We start from the raw sequence: 18,955 nt of genomic DNA, 5'->3' as shown, positions 1-18,955 counted from the left end.
AAATGGCTTTGTGTCCCCTGTTCCAGGAGGAGGTGCCAATGTAGGTAGTCCTTCACTTACATCATTTTTTTTTCTCAGGAGGCTTTGAAAATTGATATAAGGGAAAGTGCTGGGCTAGATGGAGGGTGGGGAGGTCAGGGTCAGGTATTTAAAAGTTGCCAAGGTGCTCTGTGTTACATGCTTTGAAGTAGACTTTTAAGCAGAAATAGGGATGGGGATTCCCCAGATGCTGCTAAACTACAAATCCCAATGGTCCCAGAAAGCATAGCCAACAGGAATGCTGGGAAATGTATTTCAGCAAATATGGACTCCTTTTTGCTGGCTGTAAACAAGATTTTGCCCCCTGCAGGCTTCACTGGAGCGAGAGTAGCAACAAGTGGGAAAGGATTGGATGACTGTGGACTCTACAGTAAACATGAGCTAAAGAGCCCAACTGTTATCTGGCCTGCCATGGAGCCTTTGGGTCCCTTCTCTGCGGAGATAGATGGTCCTCGGCCTCATTTGTTGAATTTTCAAAGGACTGCCCCTCCAACCCCCCAAACTCACAAATTCAAAGGTTATCGGTATTTAGGCTCATCAGCATAAACCACGGAAGACCTCTTGTTCTTGACTTTTTCTCTAAAGCGTTCATAAAAGCTCTGCCAAAGCAAGTGGGAGGCCACCAGGAAGGAGTGCTGGCGGCCCAGGTTCCAGAAGAAGCCCTGAGCATGAATGTGCCTTTTTCAGCCACTTGGGAATCCCGACCTTCTGCCACAGACGCAGCCCCAGATGCTTATTTGAACCCACAGGAAAAGCAAAACAGACTTTCCAAACACGCCTGCCTTTTTAGCCCCAGAAAAGTGGCAGAAAGGAAGCAGTTATAATTCTCCATGTGCAGTACATATCCTCAGCGCCTCTGCAAACATGCGAGAAGGAAATTATGCACAATCGAGTGGCTTCCCATTTTATAAACATACAATTTGCATTTTCACTCCCTCAGCAGCTGCGTTTGATTGAGAAAAGGCCTGGAAGAGACCGGAGGATCCGGCACCAGCCGAGTTGGGGAGTTCTCGCGTCCTTCACCGCCATCTGCTGGCCGCAGGAGGGAGAAGCCTGCTTCTTCGCTTCAAACGGCCTGGGCCGATAAGGGGGCTTCAAAGAGACCCTGGAACTGGGAACAAGATATTCAGCATTCGTCTTAGGGGATGCAGAAGGCCAGGATGGTGCCGAGAATCTGTATTCAGTTTGTTGTTGTTGTTAGTTGCGAAGTCGTATCCGACCCATCGCGACCCCATGGACAATGTTCCTCCAAGCCTTCCTGTCCTCTACCATCTTCTGGAGTCCATTTAGGCTCACGCCTACTGCTTCCAGCCACCTCATTCTCTGTCGTCCCCTTCTTCTATTGCCCTCAATCTTTCCCAGCATTAGGCTCTTCTCCAGTGAGTTCTTCCTTCTCATTAGGTGGCCAAAGTATTTATTTTTTTATTTTAATTCCATTTATATCCCGCCCTTCTCCGAAGACTCAGGGCAGCTTACAAGCTTAGCAGTAGCCTTCATTCTATGTATATGCCTGCTTATTAGGGCTTTCATACACCCCCCAAGCGGCAAAGTCAGCTTAATTGCCCCCAACAATCTGGGTCCTCAACTTCAGGATCTGGCCTTCTAAAGAGCAGTCAGGGTTGATCTCCTCTAGGACTGACCGGTTTGATCACCTTGCAGTCCAAGGGACTCGCAGGAGTCTTCTCCAGCACCATAGTTCAAAGGCCTCAATTCTTTGGCGCTCAGCCTTTCTTATGGTCCAACTTTCACAGCCATACATTGCAACTGGGAAGACCATAGCCTTGACTATACGCACTTTTGTTGGCAGGGTGATGGATGTCTCTGCTTTTTAATGCGCTGTCTAGATTTGCCATGGCTTTCCTCCCCAGAAGCAAGCATCTTTTAATTTCTTGGCTGCAGTACCTGTCTGCGGTGATCTTGGAGGCCTGGAAAATAAAATCTGTCACTACCTTCATTTCTTCCCCATCTATTTGCCAGGAATTGAGAGCGCCGGATGCCATGATCTTGATTTTCTTAATGTTTAGTTTCAACCCAACTTTTGCACTCTCCTTCTTCACTCGCAACAAGAGGCTCTTTAGTTCCTCTTCACTTTCTACCATTAGAGTGTTATCATCTGCATATCTTAGGTTGTTGATATTTCTCCCGGCAATCTTAATTTCAACTTTTGATTCATCTAACCCTGCCTTTCTCATGATATGCTCTGCATATAAGTTAAATAGGCAGGGCGACAGTATACAGCCTTGCCGGACTCCTTTCCCAATTTTGAACCAATCAGTGGTTCCGTGTCCAGTTCTCACTGTTGCTTCTTGACCCGCATATAGGTTTCTCAAGAGAGAAATAAGATGGTCTGGTACTCCCATCTCTTTAAGAACTTGCCACAGTTTGTTGTGATCCACACAATCAAAGGCTTTAGCATAGTCAATGAAGCAGAAGTAGATGTTTTTCTGGAACTCCCTAGCTTTCTCCATGATCCAGCGTATGTTGGCAATTTGATCTCTAGTTCCTTGCCTCTTCGAAATCCTGCCTGTACTTCTGGTAGTTTTGAATCCACATACTGCTGGAGTCTAGCTTGTAGGATTTTAAGCATAACTTTACTAGCAGGTAAAATGAGTGCAGTGGTGTGATAGTTTGAACTTTCTTTGGCACTGCCTTTCTTTGGAATTGGAATGTAAACTGATCTTTTCCAATCCTGTGGTCACTGTTGAGTTTTCCAAATTTGCTGGCAAATTGAGTGTAGCACTTTTACTGCATCGTTTTTCAAGATTTTGAATAGCTCAGCTGGGACACTGTCACCTCCACTAGCTTTGTTGTTGCTCAGCTTTCCTAAGGCCCACTTCACTTCACTTCACATTCTAGGATGTTTGGCTCGAGGTCAGGGACCACCTCATCATGGTTATCAGGGATGTTAAGCTCATTCTTGTATAGTTCTTCTGTGTAATTTTGCCACCTCTTCTTAATCTCTTCTGCCTCTGTTAGGTCCCTGCCATTTTGGTCTTTTATCATGCCCATTTTTGCATGAAAAATTCCCTTCATCTCTCCAATTTTCTTGAAGAGATTTCTAGTCCTCCCTATTCTATTGTTTTCTTCTATTTCTTTGCACTGTTCATTTAAGAAGGCATTCTTATCTCTTCTAGCTATTCTCTGGAATTCTGCATTCAATTGGGTGTATCTTTCTTTTTCTCCCTTGCCTTTCGCTTCCCTCCTGTCCTCAGCTATTTGCAAAGCTTCCTCAAACAGCCATTTTGCTTTCTTTTATTTCTTTTTCTTTGGGATGGTTTTAGTTGCTACCTCTTGTACAATATTGCGAACCTCCGTCCTTAGTTCTTCAGGCACTCTATCAGATTTAATTCCTTAAATCTATTTGTCACCTCTAGTGTATATTCGTCAGGGATATGATTTAGTTCATATCTGAGTGGCCTAGTGCTTTTCCTTACTTTCTTCAGTTTAAGCCTAAATTTTGCAACGACAAGCTCATGGTCTGAGCCACAGTCAGCTCCTGGTCTTGTTTTTACTGACTGTATAGAGCTTCTCCATCTTTGGCTGCAGAGCACATAGTCAATCTGATTTCTGTGTTGACCGTCTGGTGCTGTCCATGTGTAGACCCGTCTCTTGGGTTGTTGGAAAAGTGTGTTTGCTTTGACCATCGTATTCTCTTGACAAAATTCTATCAGCCTGTGCCCTGCTTCATTTTGTACTCCAAGGCCAAATTTGCCTGTTATTCCAGTTATCTTTTGGCTTCCTACTTTAGCATTCCAATCCCCCATGATGATAAGGACATCATTTTTTGGTGTTAGTTCTATAAGGTGCTGTAGGGCTTCATAGAACCGGTCAATTTCATCCTCTTCAGTACCGGTGGTTGGGGCATAGACTTGGACTACTATGATATTGAATGGTTTGCCTTGGATCCAAACTGAGATCAGCATTGGACTTTCCTTTCACCACCAGATACATCCACAGCTGAGCGTCCTTTCGGCTTTGGCCCAGTCGCTTCATTCTTTCTGGCGCTACAAGTACTAGCTCTCTGCTCTTCCCCATATTGGATTCCTTCCGACCTGAGGGGCTCATCTTCCAGCGTCATATCTTTTTTTGTTTTAGTATTGTCCATGGGGTTTTCATGGCAAAGATACTGGAGTGGGTTGTCATTTCCTTCTCCAGTGGATCACGTTTTGTCAGAACTCTCTGCTATGATCTGTCTTGGGTGGCCCTGCACAGCATAGCTCATAGCTTCATTGAATCATGCAAGCACCTTCACCATAAGGCAGTAATCCATGAAGGGGTGTATTCAGTTAGAATACATTGATTCCAACCTTCAGCCAATGTTGGTGTTATTACTCAATCAGTAGATCCATTAAATAGGGCAATTTTACTATGTTCTTGACTTTCATCTTTCTTGAAAAGGCTGCAGGACTAATCCCCAGATTAAAACTGAGTACATCCCTTGGTTTGTGTGTGCAAAGGTTGGGTTGAAACTAAACATTAAGAAAACTAAGATCATGGCATCCGGCACTCTCAATTCCTGGCAAATAGATGGGGAAGAAATGGAGGTAGTGACAGATTTTATTTTCCTGGGCTCCAAGATCACCGCAGACGGGGACTGTAGCCAAGAAATTAAAAGACGCTTGCTCCTGGGGAGGAAAGCCATGGCAAATCTAGACAGCACACTAAAAAGCAGAGACATCCATCACCCTGCCAACAAAAGTGCGTATAGTCAAGGCTATGGTCTTCCCAGTTGCAATGTATGGCTGTGAAAGCTGGACCGTAAGAAAGGCGGAGCGCCAAAGAATTGAAGCCTTTGAACTCTGGTGCTGGAGAAGACTCCTGCGAGTCCCTTGGACTGCAAGGCGATCAAACCGGTCAGTCCTAGAGGAGATCAACCCTGACTGCTCTTTAGAAGGCCAGATCCTGAAGTTGAAACTCAAATACTTTGGCCACCTAATGAGAAGGAAGGACTCACTGGAGAAGAGCCTCATGCTAGGAAAGATGGAGGGCAAGAGAAGAAGGGGACGACAGAGAATGAGGTGGCTGGATGGAGTCACTGAAGCAGTAGGCGTGAGCCTAAATGGACTCCAGAAGATGGTAGAGGACAGGAAGGTCTGGAGGAACGTTGTCCATAGGGTCGCGATGGGTCGGACACGACTTCGCAGCTAACATCCCTTGGTTTAAGCAATAGACAGCTGAATGATCATAAAAAGCACCTGTACAATTTCATGTAGCCACCTAATAATTGCCATTACCTAACCTGCTGGACTGGGAGATGTACAGCATTTAACATTTCAGAAAGAAAAGGGAAAGAGCAGGGACATTTCAGGGTGGTGATATTTGTCCTGGGTAAACTGCAGAAGAGTGACTTTTGAATTTAAAGGCCTACATTCGAGAGCCTCTCAAGCTTGGGAAGCCTACTGGTCCATAGGTGTTTATGGGAGGGTCACGCCTTCCTTCACAACTGGACTGTGCCGATCACCTGCACTTGCAGGCTGGCTTCAACCTGTGCAGCCCCATGGGCCTGCCACTGCAGAGTCGGTGCTGCATCTGCCATCACAACCAAGCAGTGAGAAACATTGGTGCAGCTGTTCAAAACAGGAACCAGTTGTAGAACATTTGGCAAATGTGTCAGCAAGGACCTTTGTTTTTTTCTTCCCCCAAACAAGAAAGCAGCAAGTGGATATTTTTGCAAAAAAAAAGCAAAGGAAAGGAAAGCAAATGCTACTCTCCTGCTGAATCGTTTCAAAACAATGTACGTCCGTGGTTTTAATTGTGCCCTTTCTCTACCCTTTTTAGGCTGATTTCAAACATTTAACACCCTGAACGATAGAGACAAAGAGGAGACCCATATAGCTTAAGACTTGTAGTCCTTGGAGCAGCGACACGTGTGGGACGTCTGTGTGTGCCAAGTTTGAAGGACGACTGAAGAAACCATTCCATCCAGCAAGAAGAGCGGCAGCTGTGGCCCCTTCACTTGCTGAGCCCTTCAACTTTTGGCATTAGCTGATGTATCTGTTCATTCGTGCTTTTGATTAAATCTGTACAGCTTTGCCTTCTGTTCTTTTTCACAATTAGCGTCCTGGGTTACAGAATTTTAAGATTGCCTGTGGTTTTAAACAGATGGTATTTTAGAGAATTTTTACTACACATGCTTTTTTCAATTTAAATCACTTTTAAAGCTTTAATGAGTTGCATGCCTTCATCAGAGAAAACGGGAAAAATTAAATAAATAATAAATTGCATGGAAGCAGCTGCAAAAATGAGGCAGACGGCTGGTTATCCTTTGCTAAAGCAGCAGCACAGTAGCAAAGGATCTATTCTGAAGCCCTGGGAACAAGGTAACTTATAAATTTTAGGGAATGAACAAATACAGTTTCACAATCTACACTTTGCCAAATGTTGCAATTTGGAGGAGAGGGCTTCTTTTCATCAGAGAGGACAACATCCTTGCATTGTGGGGATGCAGAAGCCTTGGGATGCAGCTGTGCCTGCCCTGGTTTCCAAGGACAGTTCCCTCCAGGCACAAATTCGGTCAGAAAGTTGCCCTTCAGTCTTCCAGGCTCAAACAAGCAGATGAAAGAAAGCTTTACGCTGCAACAGAAATCTGAACATCAAGGCCAAGAATGAGACAACTTTTAAAAACAAACTTTCAAAAGTATTGGGTGAATGGCAGAATAAAACTGCCATATAAGACTTTAGAAGAGGGAGGGAAAAAAATCTTCCAGGGCTTGCAATGTCCCCTTCGCTATTGGGGGGGCGGGGGGGAGGGGGGCTGAACCTCGGAATCCATGAATTGCTTCCTTGTGGAAATGCAGCTGGGTTGCAGCTCCTGGCTGAAAACCCCTCTGCCCCCCCCCAGGAGTTATGATGTAGCTGCTGAGTCATCTAGGAAAAAAGCCCATTTTTCTCTCTCTTCTTGTTCCTGACCTACAGCTTTGCCTCAGCGTGCAATACCCCACTTCCCACTTGAACTGAATCCAAATGCAAGAGTTGTGGATATTTTATAAGCAAATTTATTTCAATTGTTTTGATGCAGCTAAGCTAGAAACTGCGGAAGTAATCATTTTACATTCACTACAAAATTTCCTCTCAACTTTCACATCTAATCCTGGCCCAAACTAGGCACGGACCCGAGTCTTGCAGGGCCTGGCACTGGATGCTCTCCTTGGTACTGACGGGAGCAGATTCCTGCACTAAACACAGCAAGCCCTTGAATTAGCAGCAGCCCAAATTATCAACCTCTTAAAAATATGTATTTACAAAGCCAACTCTCCAGTGGGGGGACGTGCAAGCCTTCCTGTGTGGCCAGAGTTAGAGGCTGAACCGCCAACCTCAGACACACACCAGCCTCATTTCCAGAAAACGAACGGATGAGCAGTCCTTGCATCGGCCCTCGGAGCCCCGTCAATCTGCGGGTGTGAACTCCTGTAGGGCAAGCCAAACTGAGAGCCCTCTCACTTAATTAGGCCTGGAATAAGTTGTTACTGGTATCCTCTCTTCTTTAAGAAATCTGTCGAAGGTTTTCCAAGTCAGGTTATCAGTTTCCAAAGGGTACTGGAAAAATAATGTTAGTTTTTCCTATAGTTGATGCAAAACAGAGCTTATGCAGAGTTTCCCGGATGAAATAGCGGAAGACCGAGGAGTGTTCTGAAAACAGCACTAAGGCTGTCCTGGAACGTTATTCCTCCACAAACAGTTCTAAAAAACAAAGATCCATAATCCCCTTTGTGTTCCCTTTTACTGGCAATTTTTTTTATTTTGCCAATCTTAATGAAGAAACCCTCGACTCTTTATATACAAAACTCCAATAAAATAGATCTCTTTGCAGCAAATGGGTGAAAATGTTTTTTTTTAAAAAAAACAAACCCTCAGTAGCAAGAAATTGATCCTTACTACTAGAAATGATCTGATTTCAAGAAAGTGATAATTCAGAAATAAATATCTATAAATACATTCAGAATGTCTATACCAAATTGTGAATGAACCACACAAATTGGAAAATTAATTGCTGATGCACATCTAACTCTAAACAGAGACAAACTAAGTCCTAGCAAGGAGAATCTCTCATCTATATTATAAAAGATAAGATAAAGTAAATTGGTCCGGCATCTTTAGTTTGAAATGTTCCAACTGATATAATTCATTCTCTTCTTCCATTGACACTAGGTGGGTTTAATTAGCTTTGGATATACAGCACAAAGGCGGGCCTCTTGGGGAGATCTCGGTGCCTAGGAGCAGCAGCTCAGGACAAGTATGCACCCAGTGTGTACGTGTACATGTTTCTGTGTGCATGCATGCACAAATGTGTAAAGAACTGTGCACCCACTCACACCCCAAGGGTGGATGGTGACACCACACGCACGTGACGTTTCCCTTCACTCATCGTTCGCAGCACGTGTTCCTCTCACTTCTCCTTGATTGCGCAACTGGGGGAAAGGAGAAAGATCAGTCACTCACAGTTGCGGCTCTCAAATGAAACAGGATTAAGTGAAAGGATTAGATATGATTCTGTCTATTTCTCCTGGCGTAGCCTTTGTCTGAAGCAACACAACCATCACCAGCAATGACCTACGGAAAGGAATATTGTGATAGTGACCCGGGTAGCAATTTGAGCAGAGAGGAGTAAATGGAGACTGCAAACAACCACACTGAAAATGGCAGAACCTGGAGGGATTTATTTTTTTTGGGGGGGGGGGAGGAGGAGGAAGAGGAAAGGGCAAAATATGGGGCTTGGCAGGTGTTTACGTATTTAGGAAGAGGCTGTCCTTGAACTTCTGCCGGGGCCAGCCTGAGAAAAGCAATCTAGACTACAACGATGTGCTCTGACACACGTGACAAAGAACGAAAAAATGAAACCCGCAAGAACTAAGTTAAACCACAGGTTGCCAAAGGATGCTCCGTTGTGTGAGTCAGGGAGAGCCGCTGGCTGCTCGGGAGCCTTTTATTCTGAATCCAAACCTCAAGCTGTTGGATGTTGGAGAGGGTCCTCGGCAACACTGAGATTGCTGCTTTAAGGAGGGGGACGCTACCCCACAATGTAAGACAGGACCAGCATGAGACAGCGTGGACATTGCCAAAACCCTGCATTTCGTTACCAGAAGAGGCCTGAGTCACTTACACAGTGGGATTATTTGCCTCTGACCCTACCGAGGGTTTCCTCTAGGCGCTGGCAGCCAATGTTCCTCGGACACAACCCTTCTTACGCATCTAGGTGCAAAATAAAACTGTCAGCTGCCAGGCAGTTCATCAGCAGGAGTTAGTAGGAAGGGGTTGGGATGACCGTGGGTCTGAAGCCCCAGTCGGTCCTCTAGCTTGTGAAACAGGCTACGTGATCGGCTTCTGCTGGACTATCCTGGAAGGGAGGGAAGGAGAAGGGAGGCTCCACAGGTAACGGGAAAGGCAGCCCGTTCTGGGCGTTCAGTGCTGTGGGACAGTCTTCCGAGGCAGAGAAAAGCTCTGTGGATGGGCTGCTCAGTCCCATCTCTGGCTCTTATCAGGGATGCATCCGCCATCTGATGCAAGGGGGGGGGGAGGGAGAGGACAAGTATTTGTGTGGGGCTGGCAGAGGAGGAGACCAGGAAGGATTTATGCTCCCTGCAAGTTTCTCCTCTCTTGATTATTAGCATGAGGGGTTTTAATTTTTTATTAGGCTTTAGTTTTAAATTTCGGGGACTTTACTTAATTAATTGTTTTAATCTGATTTTAATTTTGTATGTTTGTTTTAATCTTCTCTGTACACCGCCCTGAGTCCTCCGGGAATAGGGCGGTATATAAATTTAATAAAATAAATAAATAAATAAATGTCCTTAGTCAGGAATTATTATTTCGTGGCCTTAGCCGTGAAAGCCAGCAGGGTGACTTTGGGCTGTTCCTGCTCTCTCAGCCCAAACCAGCTCACAGGGTTGTTGTGAGAAAAAGAGGAAGATGGGCTGGACACGTTCACTGCCTTGGGTTATTTCTAAAAATAATAAAGGCAGGCTAAAAATAAGCACAAAAAAACCTGAGTCCTTACAGGACCTACTCAGGCCAGTGAAACCCCTGGAGCTGCTCTTACAAAGAGAGGCAGCTGCACTGCACCTGGCAAGAAGGGTAGCAGCAGACAACTCCAAGTCCCTCTCTATGGGCAGCTGACCTGGCCTGATCCATAGTCCGAGAGGCTGATGACCCTCTAGATGAAAAGCACTTTTGGCTTGACACCCTGACCTGAGGAACGGCTTAAGGGGTCTTAGGAAGGGAGGGGGCCTCAGACTAAGCCCCTTGTTCTCTTTGGGAGACTGGCTGTTTTTATCCTCCCTTTCAGGAGAAACTTTGGAGTTAGTATTCAGAAACATTCAAAACAAATGCATGCACATATCACCAGGAAACAGCACCACATCCTAGAGAAAAGACAGCACACATTTTCGTATTCATACATACAAAGCAAATTTATCTCAAAAACTACTCTGACAGACATACTGGTCAATCTTTGGTTTGTTTAAGGACCCTTGAGGAAAGTCACTTTCTTAGGAGAAGCAAGAGCTAAGAAATGTCCTGCAGAACATCAAAGTCTCTCACTCTAAGCATCCCCCCCAAAAAATGGGGGGGAAGGTGAGGGCAAAGCAGTGAACTTGGGGAAGTGGTCCTTTTTCTGTCATTCTCAAGGGATTTCCTGAAGGATGGTGCCCCACTTTTGCCTCCTGGATTCCGGGCCACTGTGGTGTGCCAATGGACCTCTGCTCCCTCCCAACAAGCTTCCAGCCACATCTGGGAAGCGCCCCCCCCCCTGCTGCACAGGCTTGAATATCCTTACCGCCTCCAGCTCTCTTTGGGTTTCATCCTCCATTCGCCGGATGTCTTCCATCGTCAGATCAATCCACCGATCAATCCAGCAGAAAAGCTGCCGATGGAAGTTGGTAAATATCCTCTTTTCTTGCTTTAAAAAAAATAAAAATCATCTGTTGGCCCCAGTCCTGTACAGAAGCTCAGCTGCCTCTTAAAGAAGGAAGGAAGGAAGGGGGGAACCATGCCGAGCTAGGGGGTGGCCTGGCCCAAGACAGCAGCCTCTCAGCCCCACTTGGAAGCCAGGTGGATGAGCCCCTTTTCCCAGAAAGGGACAGACCTTCCCAGCTGTGTACCTTCTGAATGAAATTCTCAATTTTATTCTGCAATCCCCACCACTTAAACTTGATGGTCACCAGCTTGTAAGCACACATCTTGGGACAATCTTCAGCAGCTGCCAACTCCTTCTGTTTGGAGAAGTCAATAAAAGTCCACTCTCAGCTGCCTCTTTTCAAGGGGCCTGAAAGTCACAGCCAAAGGGGAAGCCAGAAGCCATTCTTGCTTCTCGTTGTTGAAAGGTGCCCGGTCTAAATGCTCAGAAGAAAGAGTGAGAAACCAGCCCAGGACCAGGGGAGAGACTGTGGTGGGCAATTGGGTCGCGCACCCCTCCTCGAACTGAGGATGCTGTGATGGGGGGGGGGGGGGAGAGGAGGCCCTTCTTCTTTGTCCCTGAAGCCTCCCAGTGCTTCCCGATCCTTTTCAGTTCATTCTGCTCAGAGAGGAACAAACGAATCCTCTTAAAACAAGCTTTGCCAGCAGTCAAGAACTGCCCAGGAAAAGGGGGAAGATACATTCATTGACCAATAAGCGGCACCAAGAAAGGTCAGTCATCTGATTAAACCAGTCAATGGGGGACCGAAGAGGAAGTGGTTCCTCACACATACCTTCCCAGTCAGTTCAGGAAACTGGAAACAGAAAACGGCTGCTAGCTTTGATGGAAATCGTAATGGCCACAGGTTATTTCTTGAACCCCAGGCCACGTGCATCTGAATCCCCCTTGTTGGGGTCTCAGCAACCCCTAACCAAGGAACAGCTTAGCCCACAGCTCCATTTAACTTCCCAGCGATTCCGCTATCCTGAAGGGCACCTACCGGGCAAGGGGAAAGTGCCCAAGCTCAGGCTGGCCACAGCATAAGCCCGCCATGACATTTCTCCACTTTTATTGACGTGGCCCTGGCAGCCTCTCAAAGCACCTTCCGAGTTGCCTTTCTTGGCTTGTATTACCTTCCAGTCAGTCCCCAAAGGGCCTCTTTTGGTCTTGACCGACTGGAACAATGCGGGATCTTCATCAGCTTTGTAGTCCTGCAGATTCAAAGAAAAGAGAACTGGAGAAGATTGGAAAACAGAATCTGCCTGCACTGCGTATATGAAGCCCCAAGAAAAATTGGGAAGAGGGAAAGGCCACATTCCCCCAGCTCCTTTCTGCAGCCCTCTTGGTGTGTGATTTCATGCACATTTAGCTCAAAAGTTAAATCCCACTGGGTCAAAAAGGTTTGTTCCCTGGAAGGGCTTATAATGGTTCTATATTTGCAACTTAGTCTAAAGCAACTGACAGAAAGGATGCAAGTTACTGAAATGCTGCTGGGAGACCACAGGACTTCTGGGCTATGACCCACCCAACATTTGTGGATGTGAAGGAAAGCCAGACGCAACTCACACTGCTTTCAATCTGAAGCAGAGAAAAAACTACAAAGCTGATTTCAATTTTGTTTGCTTTCACTCTGCTTATTTTCTTTCAAATTACTTCTCAAGCTGCATCTCTTTCTGAAGTTAATTATGTGTCTCGTCTGCTCACAGTTTAACAATTCTTCCTTTCCCGGGGAATGACTTTTGTAAACAAATCACGCAAAACTGCTTAGACAAAACCTCTGGAGCTGATTAGGAGAGGCCAGGCCTAAACTTCTACCTTAATATAGTGGCAGCTGTCAGCTCAAGCATTTGTATACATTTGGGAAAACTCAGGGCTGGCATCTGGGTTTCATTAGGGATTCCAAGAGCAGGCAGAATTTGGAGCCAGGCTGTTTATTGATCAGCGTTTAGGACTGTGAAAAGAGCGGCTGGGCTGTTTGGCCAGAGTTCCCTCAGGCTGAAGGCTTGCGTTGCACGAGGGCCTGCAGTTCAGGTGCGGGCATTCCTTCCCTGCACTCACAAGGTTACCGCCTGCTTCTCAGCCCAGCTTCTGCCGCCTAGGCACACATCTGAGAGCAGCTGAATCTTGTCCTGCCCCAGAAAGAAAGCCTTGAGGGGCTACAGAGGCCTTTTCAAAGAGCACTGGAACTCGAATCACAGAGATACAATCTGCGAAAGGCAAGCAACTCAGGACTGACTGAGACAGGGAAAAGAGGCCAGGAGAGGGAACTGCCACTCCGCTTATGCCTTGCCTCCCTGTAGAGAAACCATCCTTCCTTTTCAGCTCAAAATTGCATTACTGTGAAAAGATAAGGCAGCTACAGGCAGCAAAATTAACCTTAAAAAGGCTCGTCAAAGTAAAAAACAGCTTTCTAGCATTCAAATGGGAGACACGTAGTTAGAATTTAGCTAGAGAGAAAAGAAGCAATTTCTTGACATAGGGCTGTGACTGTGTTGTCCTCTTATCTCAACATGACTATAGGAATTTAATGCCTACTGAGCTGGAAAAGAGATGTCCAGGTAAGTGCACAAGCAAATTAATGACAAAGCGAAAACTTTAGAGTAAGGCAGAAATTATACAGAGTTGGAAAGAGAACTAGATGCTACCCATTCAGTCTTGTCTGCAGGCCAGGTCTCTCCACAACTAGACTGTGTTGTCTCTCTGTGTCATATAATATACATGGGTATATGCATAATTCTGTATTTATTTATTTTTGTAATATTTATGTAGTGTATATCGGGGGTGGTGACCCTGAGAGCTGTATGCAACGAAACTTCATTTTAATGTTTGCCGATTAGTGTACATTCAAAGTGACAATAAAATAATTATTCTATTACATCTTCTGATCTCGCACTGATTCTTTGAGGTTTTTCTATGCTCCAGCTGGTGTCAGTTCCGATGGTGAACTAGATTATCTGACTCTATTGGAAATGAGGAAGAAGGAATTTTATTTGACACTTACAGCAATCCCAGCTTCTGTTGGAAATACTTGAAAAACTAGAATGTATAAAGGCACCTCAAATTTTTGTTGGAAATGTGAATAAATCGTATTTGTTTGAATTAATTGTATTTGTGGACATGTAAAAAAAACAGAAAATTTTGGATTTAAGAGGATTGTAAAGCTTAACTTACAATTTGTGCCCTTCCTGGCCGATTAAAGCTGTGCGGGAGAGGAGCAGGATGGGGTCTGCGTGGTAGTTAACTCCACCTTAAAAGAGGAAGTGGTCCTACCAGCTCTTACCTCTGGCAGGAACAGGGTGGAGGCTGTCCGTCCATCCATCTATCCATCCTGGCTCTTCTTGACCTTTCAGCAGCATTCAATACTATTCATTATGGCAACCTTCCGGTCCAATTCTGGGAGTTAGGAGGGAGTGGCAGCTTCTCCTTCCTCCAGGTTTGTTCAGCAGGTATTGATAAATGGGGAGAGATCCAGGCCATGGCCCCCTACTTTGTGGGGTGCCTCAGAGCTTGGTTCTCTCTCCTCTCCTATTTCACATCTATGAGGCCACTGGGTGAGGGAAACTGTCAGTTTGGGGTGAGATATCAACATGCAGATGACACCCAGCTCTCTCTCTCTCCACTCCTGCCCTGGAAGAGCATTCGGAAACTTCAAAGCTTTGGGACTAACAAAGTATTAAAGGTCCCATTAGTTGGTTTTACTATTAGCTGATTAATCATCACAGCTACGGTTTATACTTATTTTGGGAATACTTTTGCTTTTATGTCTTTTAAACTTTTCATAATTTTAGAATTGTAAGTCGCCCACAATTAGATGGGTGGTTATTGAAGACAGATGATAGACAGACATAGGCAGACTGACAGATACGAGGTTTTTCCTTTGGGATTGATGGTTGTAAAAATGTAATGGAATTTTGTATTTACACATAACTGCAACGAGATTATCGTATGTACAAAGAAGATTCAGCACTACGCATGATGGAGGTAGGTGGAGAAGATACAAATTGTTGAAAAAATGGCTAAATTGTCTTCTTTGATCAGAGAAAAGATACCTATTTAATTGCTGACTGCAAACCCTTTATAAACTTTTTGCGTGAAACAGAAAAAAATGAACACAATTTACATTTTTGATGATTAGACAGAATTATAGGGGGGAAAATATTGTAACCATAGAGAAAGAGGTAATGTGCGTTTAGAACTGCTCTAAAGAGGATTGGAAGATGCTTCTTTGTATCTTTTTTCTTCTTTTTTTTCTTATCTTGCATTTTTGGCTTTCTCTTTGTTTTCTTATAATAGTTTGTATTAGCTTTTATCTTTTAAAAAAAAATCAACAAAATTTATATATTTATATTTCTATAAAACAAAGACATCTCAGGGAGTTGATGCGCTAAGCGAGGAATTTCTAAGCTTTGGTTACTGTTGGGAAACTGTTTTCACCTCCAGCTACCAGTAGGCATCTCGTTTAGTTGGAAGCCGAAATCCCCATTACAGCTTCAGCCTGGCAGGCAGGAAAAGGAGAAGTGGCTGTTGATCCCAGAGCAGCCTACCTGGGCTACAGTGATACCGATGGCTAAGCAGCTTGATCGGCTTTTTTGAACCCACTATTGAAGAAGCTCTTAACTTCCCTTTTGAAGTAGCGTTTATATGCGGGAACAAGAATAAACCCAACCCGTAGCATCAAGCTGCAGGAGAGATGTGAATTCAACTTACACCAGGCTCCACTTGGTTCCTGTCTGCTATATCGATATGAACAACTTCCACATTTTTCCATGTATTGGGATCCAAGTCATGGACCTGCAGGAAGAGAAAGCACCTCTGATCCCAGGGCCAACCCCCTCCTCCCCTTTGCATGGGGCAAATACCTGCTTGCAAGGCATGCCTAGCAGCAGGGAGGCCTTTCCACAAACTTTGGCAAGACAGCCAGGAAAGTTAAACCCAGGCTCTGCCAATCTACAAGGAAAGCCAAAGGGGATGTTTCAAAGAGCAATATACAGGCCGCATTCTTAAAGTGAGCTACAATAATGAACACAAATCTTAAAATAACAACACCCATCTTCTACAATCAAGCTTAGGTATTCTGAATTTGGACATTAATTGTGCTTTTATGTGCTAGTTGTTTTACCCATATCCATCGCTACCCTTTAATTTTCTTAAACTGCTCAAATCACTCTGATTAGAAAGTACACCAATGTTTTAAAACACCCACCAGAGAAAGGAGGCAGAAGAAAAACTCAGTCCCAGCACTGAAGCAATGTCCATCTCCAGGCCACCAAGCAGGAAGCTGCCGAGCCTCCTGAGTGGCAATGGGAGCCACGCAAATCTAAGCAGGGAGCCTTCCATTTCCCAGACCCAGAAACAAACTGTTTACGGCTAGCTTACATTGTCCGATGTGCCCAAGTCAGGTTTATGCCAAGTCTCAATTTTGATAAAAAAATCCTCTTTCATGTATTCATTCTATGGAAACAAAAACATATGGAAATGCATCTCAAGACAAAGGTAGACACAGAGTAGGGGAACTGGACAAAAAAATGGTGATGTTTATTGCACAGAGAGTCCCCCCCAAGCAGTTTCTTGGAAATTTCAGTGGAAGCAGGATAGGATAGGACTAGTGCGAGGGACATGTTGAATAGCGGTGGCCACAGATCTGCTAAAAGGCTCTCGCAATGTGCATAGAACATGCACGCTGAAATACAGCACCAGAATATGCAAATTCCAGCACAACCTTCTCTGCTGGAAATGACCCTCATTGCCAGCATCTAAGTGCAACATGCAAGTAGGGGGTGTGATTTGCGATGAGAATGAAGACTGGTTCAACTTCCTTCCCCAAAGGTCCTGTGTTTCAAAGCTCAATGGTCGCTCTGAGGTGGTGTCCCTTTGCAGGCCAGCCCCACCCAGCTCCCCACCAGCCTGCAGACTTTTTCACTCCTTAACACTGAAACCCAAAGGCCTGTAAATTGTTGCTAAGCCACAATGACAAGCATAAGAAGAGAAAATACTCACCGTAACGACTGTTCCCCAGGAGGTTATGGAAGGAGAAAGAGATGAAGACAAAGAGAAATGACTGTACTGTAACAGGACAGCTACGTAACTTCATTATGCTCCCTATATTATCCAAATCAAATGCCAAGTGGAACAGAGTGGCCACAGAGCCCCAATTGAAAGTGAACAAAGAAATAGCTAGCAAAATCATAACAATGTTTATCATCATCTAATCTCAGCACAACAAACATACACCAATCTCTCCTAACCACTAGGCTTCAGACTACAATGTCCATCATTAACAGCTAACAGCTAGGCTGTTTAGGTTCACGATGGCAAGTTCAAAAATCATCTCTTTCTTACAGGCAAATGGCAATCAGTTGCCTGCTCTCACACCTACCTAGAATTTAGTTCGGATGAGACAATATAAGCCTTAATGTTCTGTTTAATCAGCATTTCCCTCCAGCGAGCAGCAACTAAATTTGCAATTGCAGATGGTTTTAGATAATAGAGTCCTCTCTGGCTTTACCTGAGCATTTAACTCAGCCCTCTTGAGAGCATCCTTCTGGCAATAAGGGAAGAGCACACTCACCTGTTCTACAGTAAGGATATGCATTCCAGGCTTTTTCGTGAAATACTAGGGAGCCTTCAGGAGCAAACATTCGCACAAAGCCAGGCACTTTGCTATGAGGAAGCAGAGCCATAGGTTTATTTTTGCCAAAAAATAAGATCAACAGTTTTTACTCCCATCTTAGCATCTTAGCAATCTCTTCATAAACACATTCCTCTCACAGCTTTGCGTCAGCTCAGCACAAAAAGGCTACGTATGTATTTTCACAATCATTACTTGCTTGTATACGCTGCCTTCTCAGCCTGTCCCAGGCTCCCTAACCCTGACACTCCCCAGAAATACAACCGTGGCTCTTCCAGTATTAGGTCGCTCCCCACCCCCCCAGTTTCCTATAAAGAGAGCCCCGATTTTGCACGGCTGCGATGTTAATGGGTGGCGCCGAGAGGCCCAGTGGCAGGGGAGGCGCAGGGAACATCTCCAGGGACAACAGCTTAAAACCGAGGAGACTTCAGGAGGGGCCCCGAGCCGCCCCACTACCTCTTCAGGTGGTAGATCTTGTGCGTGTACTGGCCCTTTTCCCCGTCCTTCTCGTAAGGCTCGTTGGTCAAGACCTGGATGCCTTCTCCGCCTCCCGTCTCATTCTTGCTGGCTTCGGCCACGGAGTACAGCTGCCCGACCTGGTACTGACAGGAGACCGCAGCAGGATTGGGACTCCCCTCCCCGGCTGAAAAGCAGAGCCCAGGCCGGAGCTTCCTCCTCCCCAGCGGGACGCCAGGCTCATCCCTCCCGACCCCCCGACAATTCTGCCTCGATTTCCTCCCAGGAGCGGGGGGGAGACGACACCTACCTCCTGCACCGAGCACGGCAAGGCCACGCGGCTGCAAAGGGGAAGAGAGCGGGCTCGTCAGCTGAGGGAGGGGCGCCGCTAGCCGGACGGAGGAGGCCCCGACGAGCTACGCCGGGCCCGCCGGGACCCCCGCGCGAGGAGGCAGCGCCAGACGGCTGCCCGCCCCCCCCCCCGGGATAGACCTCCCCCCCCTTTCCAGGCCGCTCACAATTCCTTGATGAGCACCATCTTCCCGCGGGGAGCAGCCCAACGCGCAGGCGCCGTCGCGGCCGCCTACCCATAGGCCACAGCGAGAGGCACTTCCGGGAGCCTCGCCTCGCCCCATCTCGGCCAGAGCCAATCACGGCGCAGCAGGCGAAGGGGCCGCCCGTGCGCTACCGGTCATTGGTTGACAACCTAACCGATCCGGCTCCTCAAGCAATGATGCGAAATAAGGGGAGGTCTTGGGCCGCCAGACTACAACTCCCTCCCCCGGACGTGGGTGAAGTCACCCGGATGATCATGAATCAGGGAAAATGTAACTGTTTAGAGGCGTCCGCTAAAATTCCACGGCCACGTTAGCAGAGCAGCCTGGGGCTCCGGGGACCGGAGTCTGGAGCGGCGTCCGTATCTTGCTATCCGCAGAAGTTAT

At 46.1% G+C, this 18,955-nt stretch overlaps 1 protein-coding gene across 1 annotated transcript; it reads right to left on the bottom strand.

Annotated features, from left to right (window-relative positions):
- Positions 1 to 7,018: 7,018 nt before the first annotated feature.
- Positions 7,019 to 18,952, bottom strand: PITPNB (phosphatidylinositol transfer protein beta). The gene is given in 11 exon segments (XM_083373736.1): positions 7,019 to 8,447; positions 10,811 to 10,933; positions 11,136 to 11,246; positions 12,064 to 12,141; positions 15,638 to 15,721; positions 16,307 to 16,381; positions 17,493 to 17,499; positions 17,501 to 17,590; positions 18,015 to 18,160; positions 18,325 to 18,355; positions 18,533 to 18,952. Coding segments are annotated over 11 exon segments (816 nt in total). The 5' UTR covers positions 18,553 to 18,952; the 3' UTR covers positions 7,019 to 8,396.
- Between the last annotated feature and the right edge of the window lie 3 nt (positions 18,953 to 18,955).

The sequence above is a fragment of the Vipera ursinii genome (assembly GCF_947247035.1).
Source record: "Vipera ursinii genome assembly, chromosome: 14".
In the NCBI taxonomy this organism is placed as follows: Eukaryota; Metazoa; Chordata; class Lepidosauria; order Squamata; family Viperidae; genus Vipera; species Vipera ursinii.
Note: the sequence above shows the minus strand (reverse complement) of the source record. Positions and strands in the feature narration are given on the sequence as shown.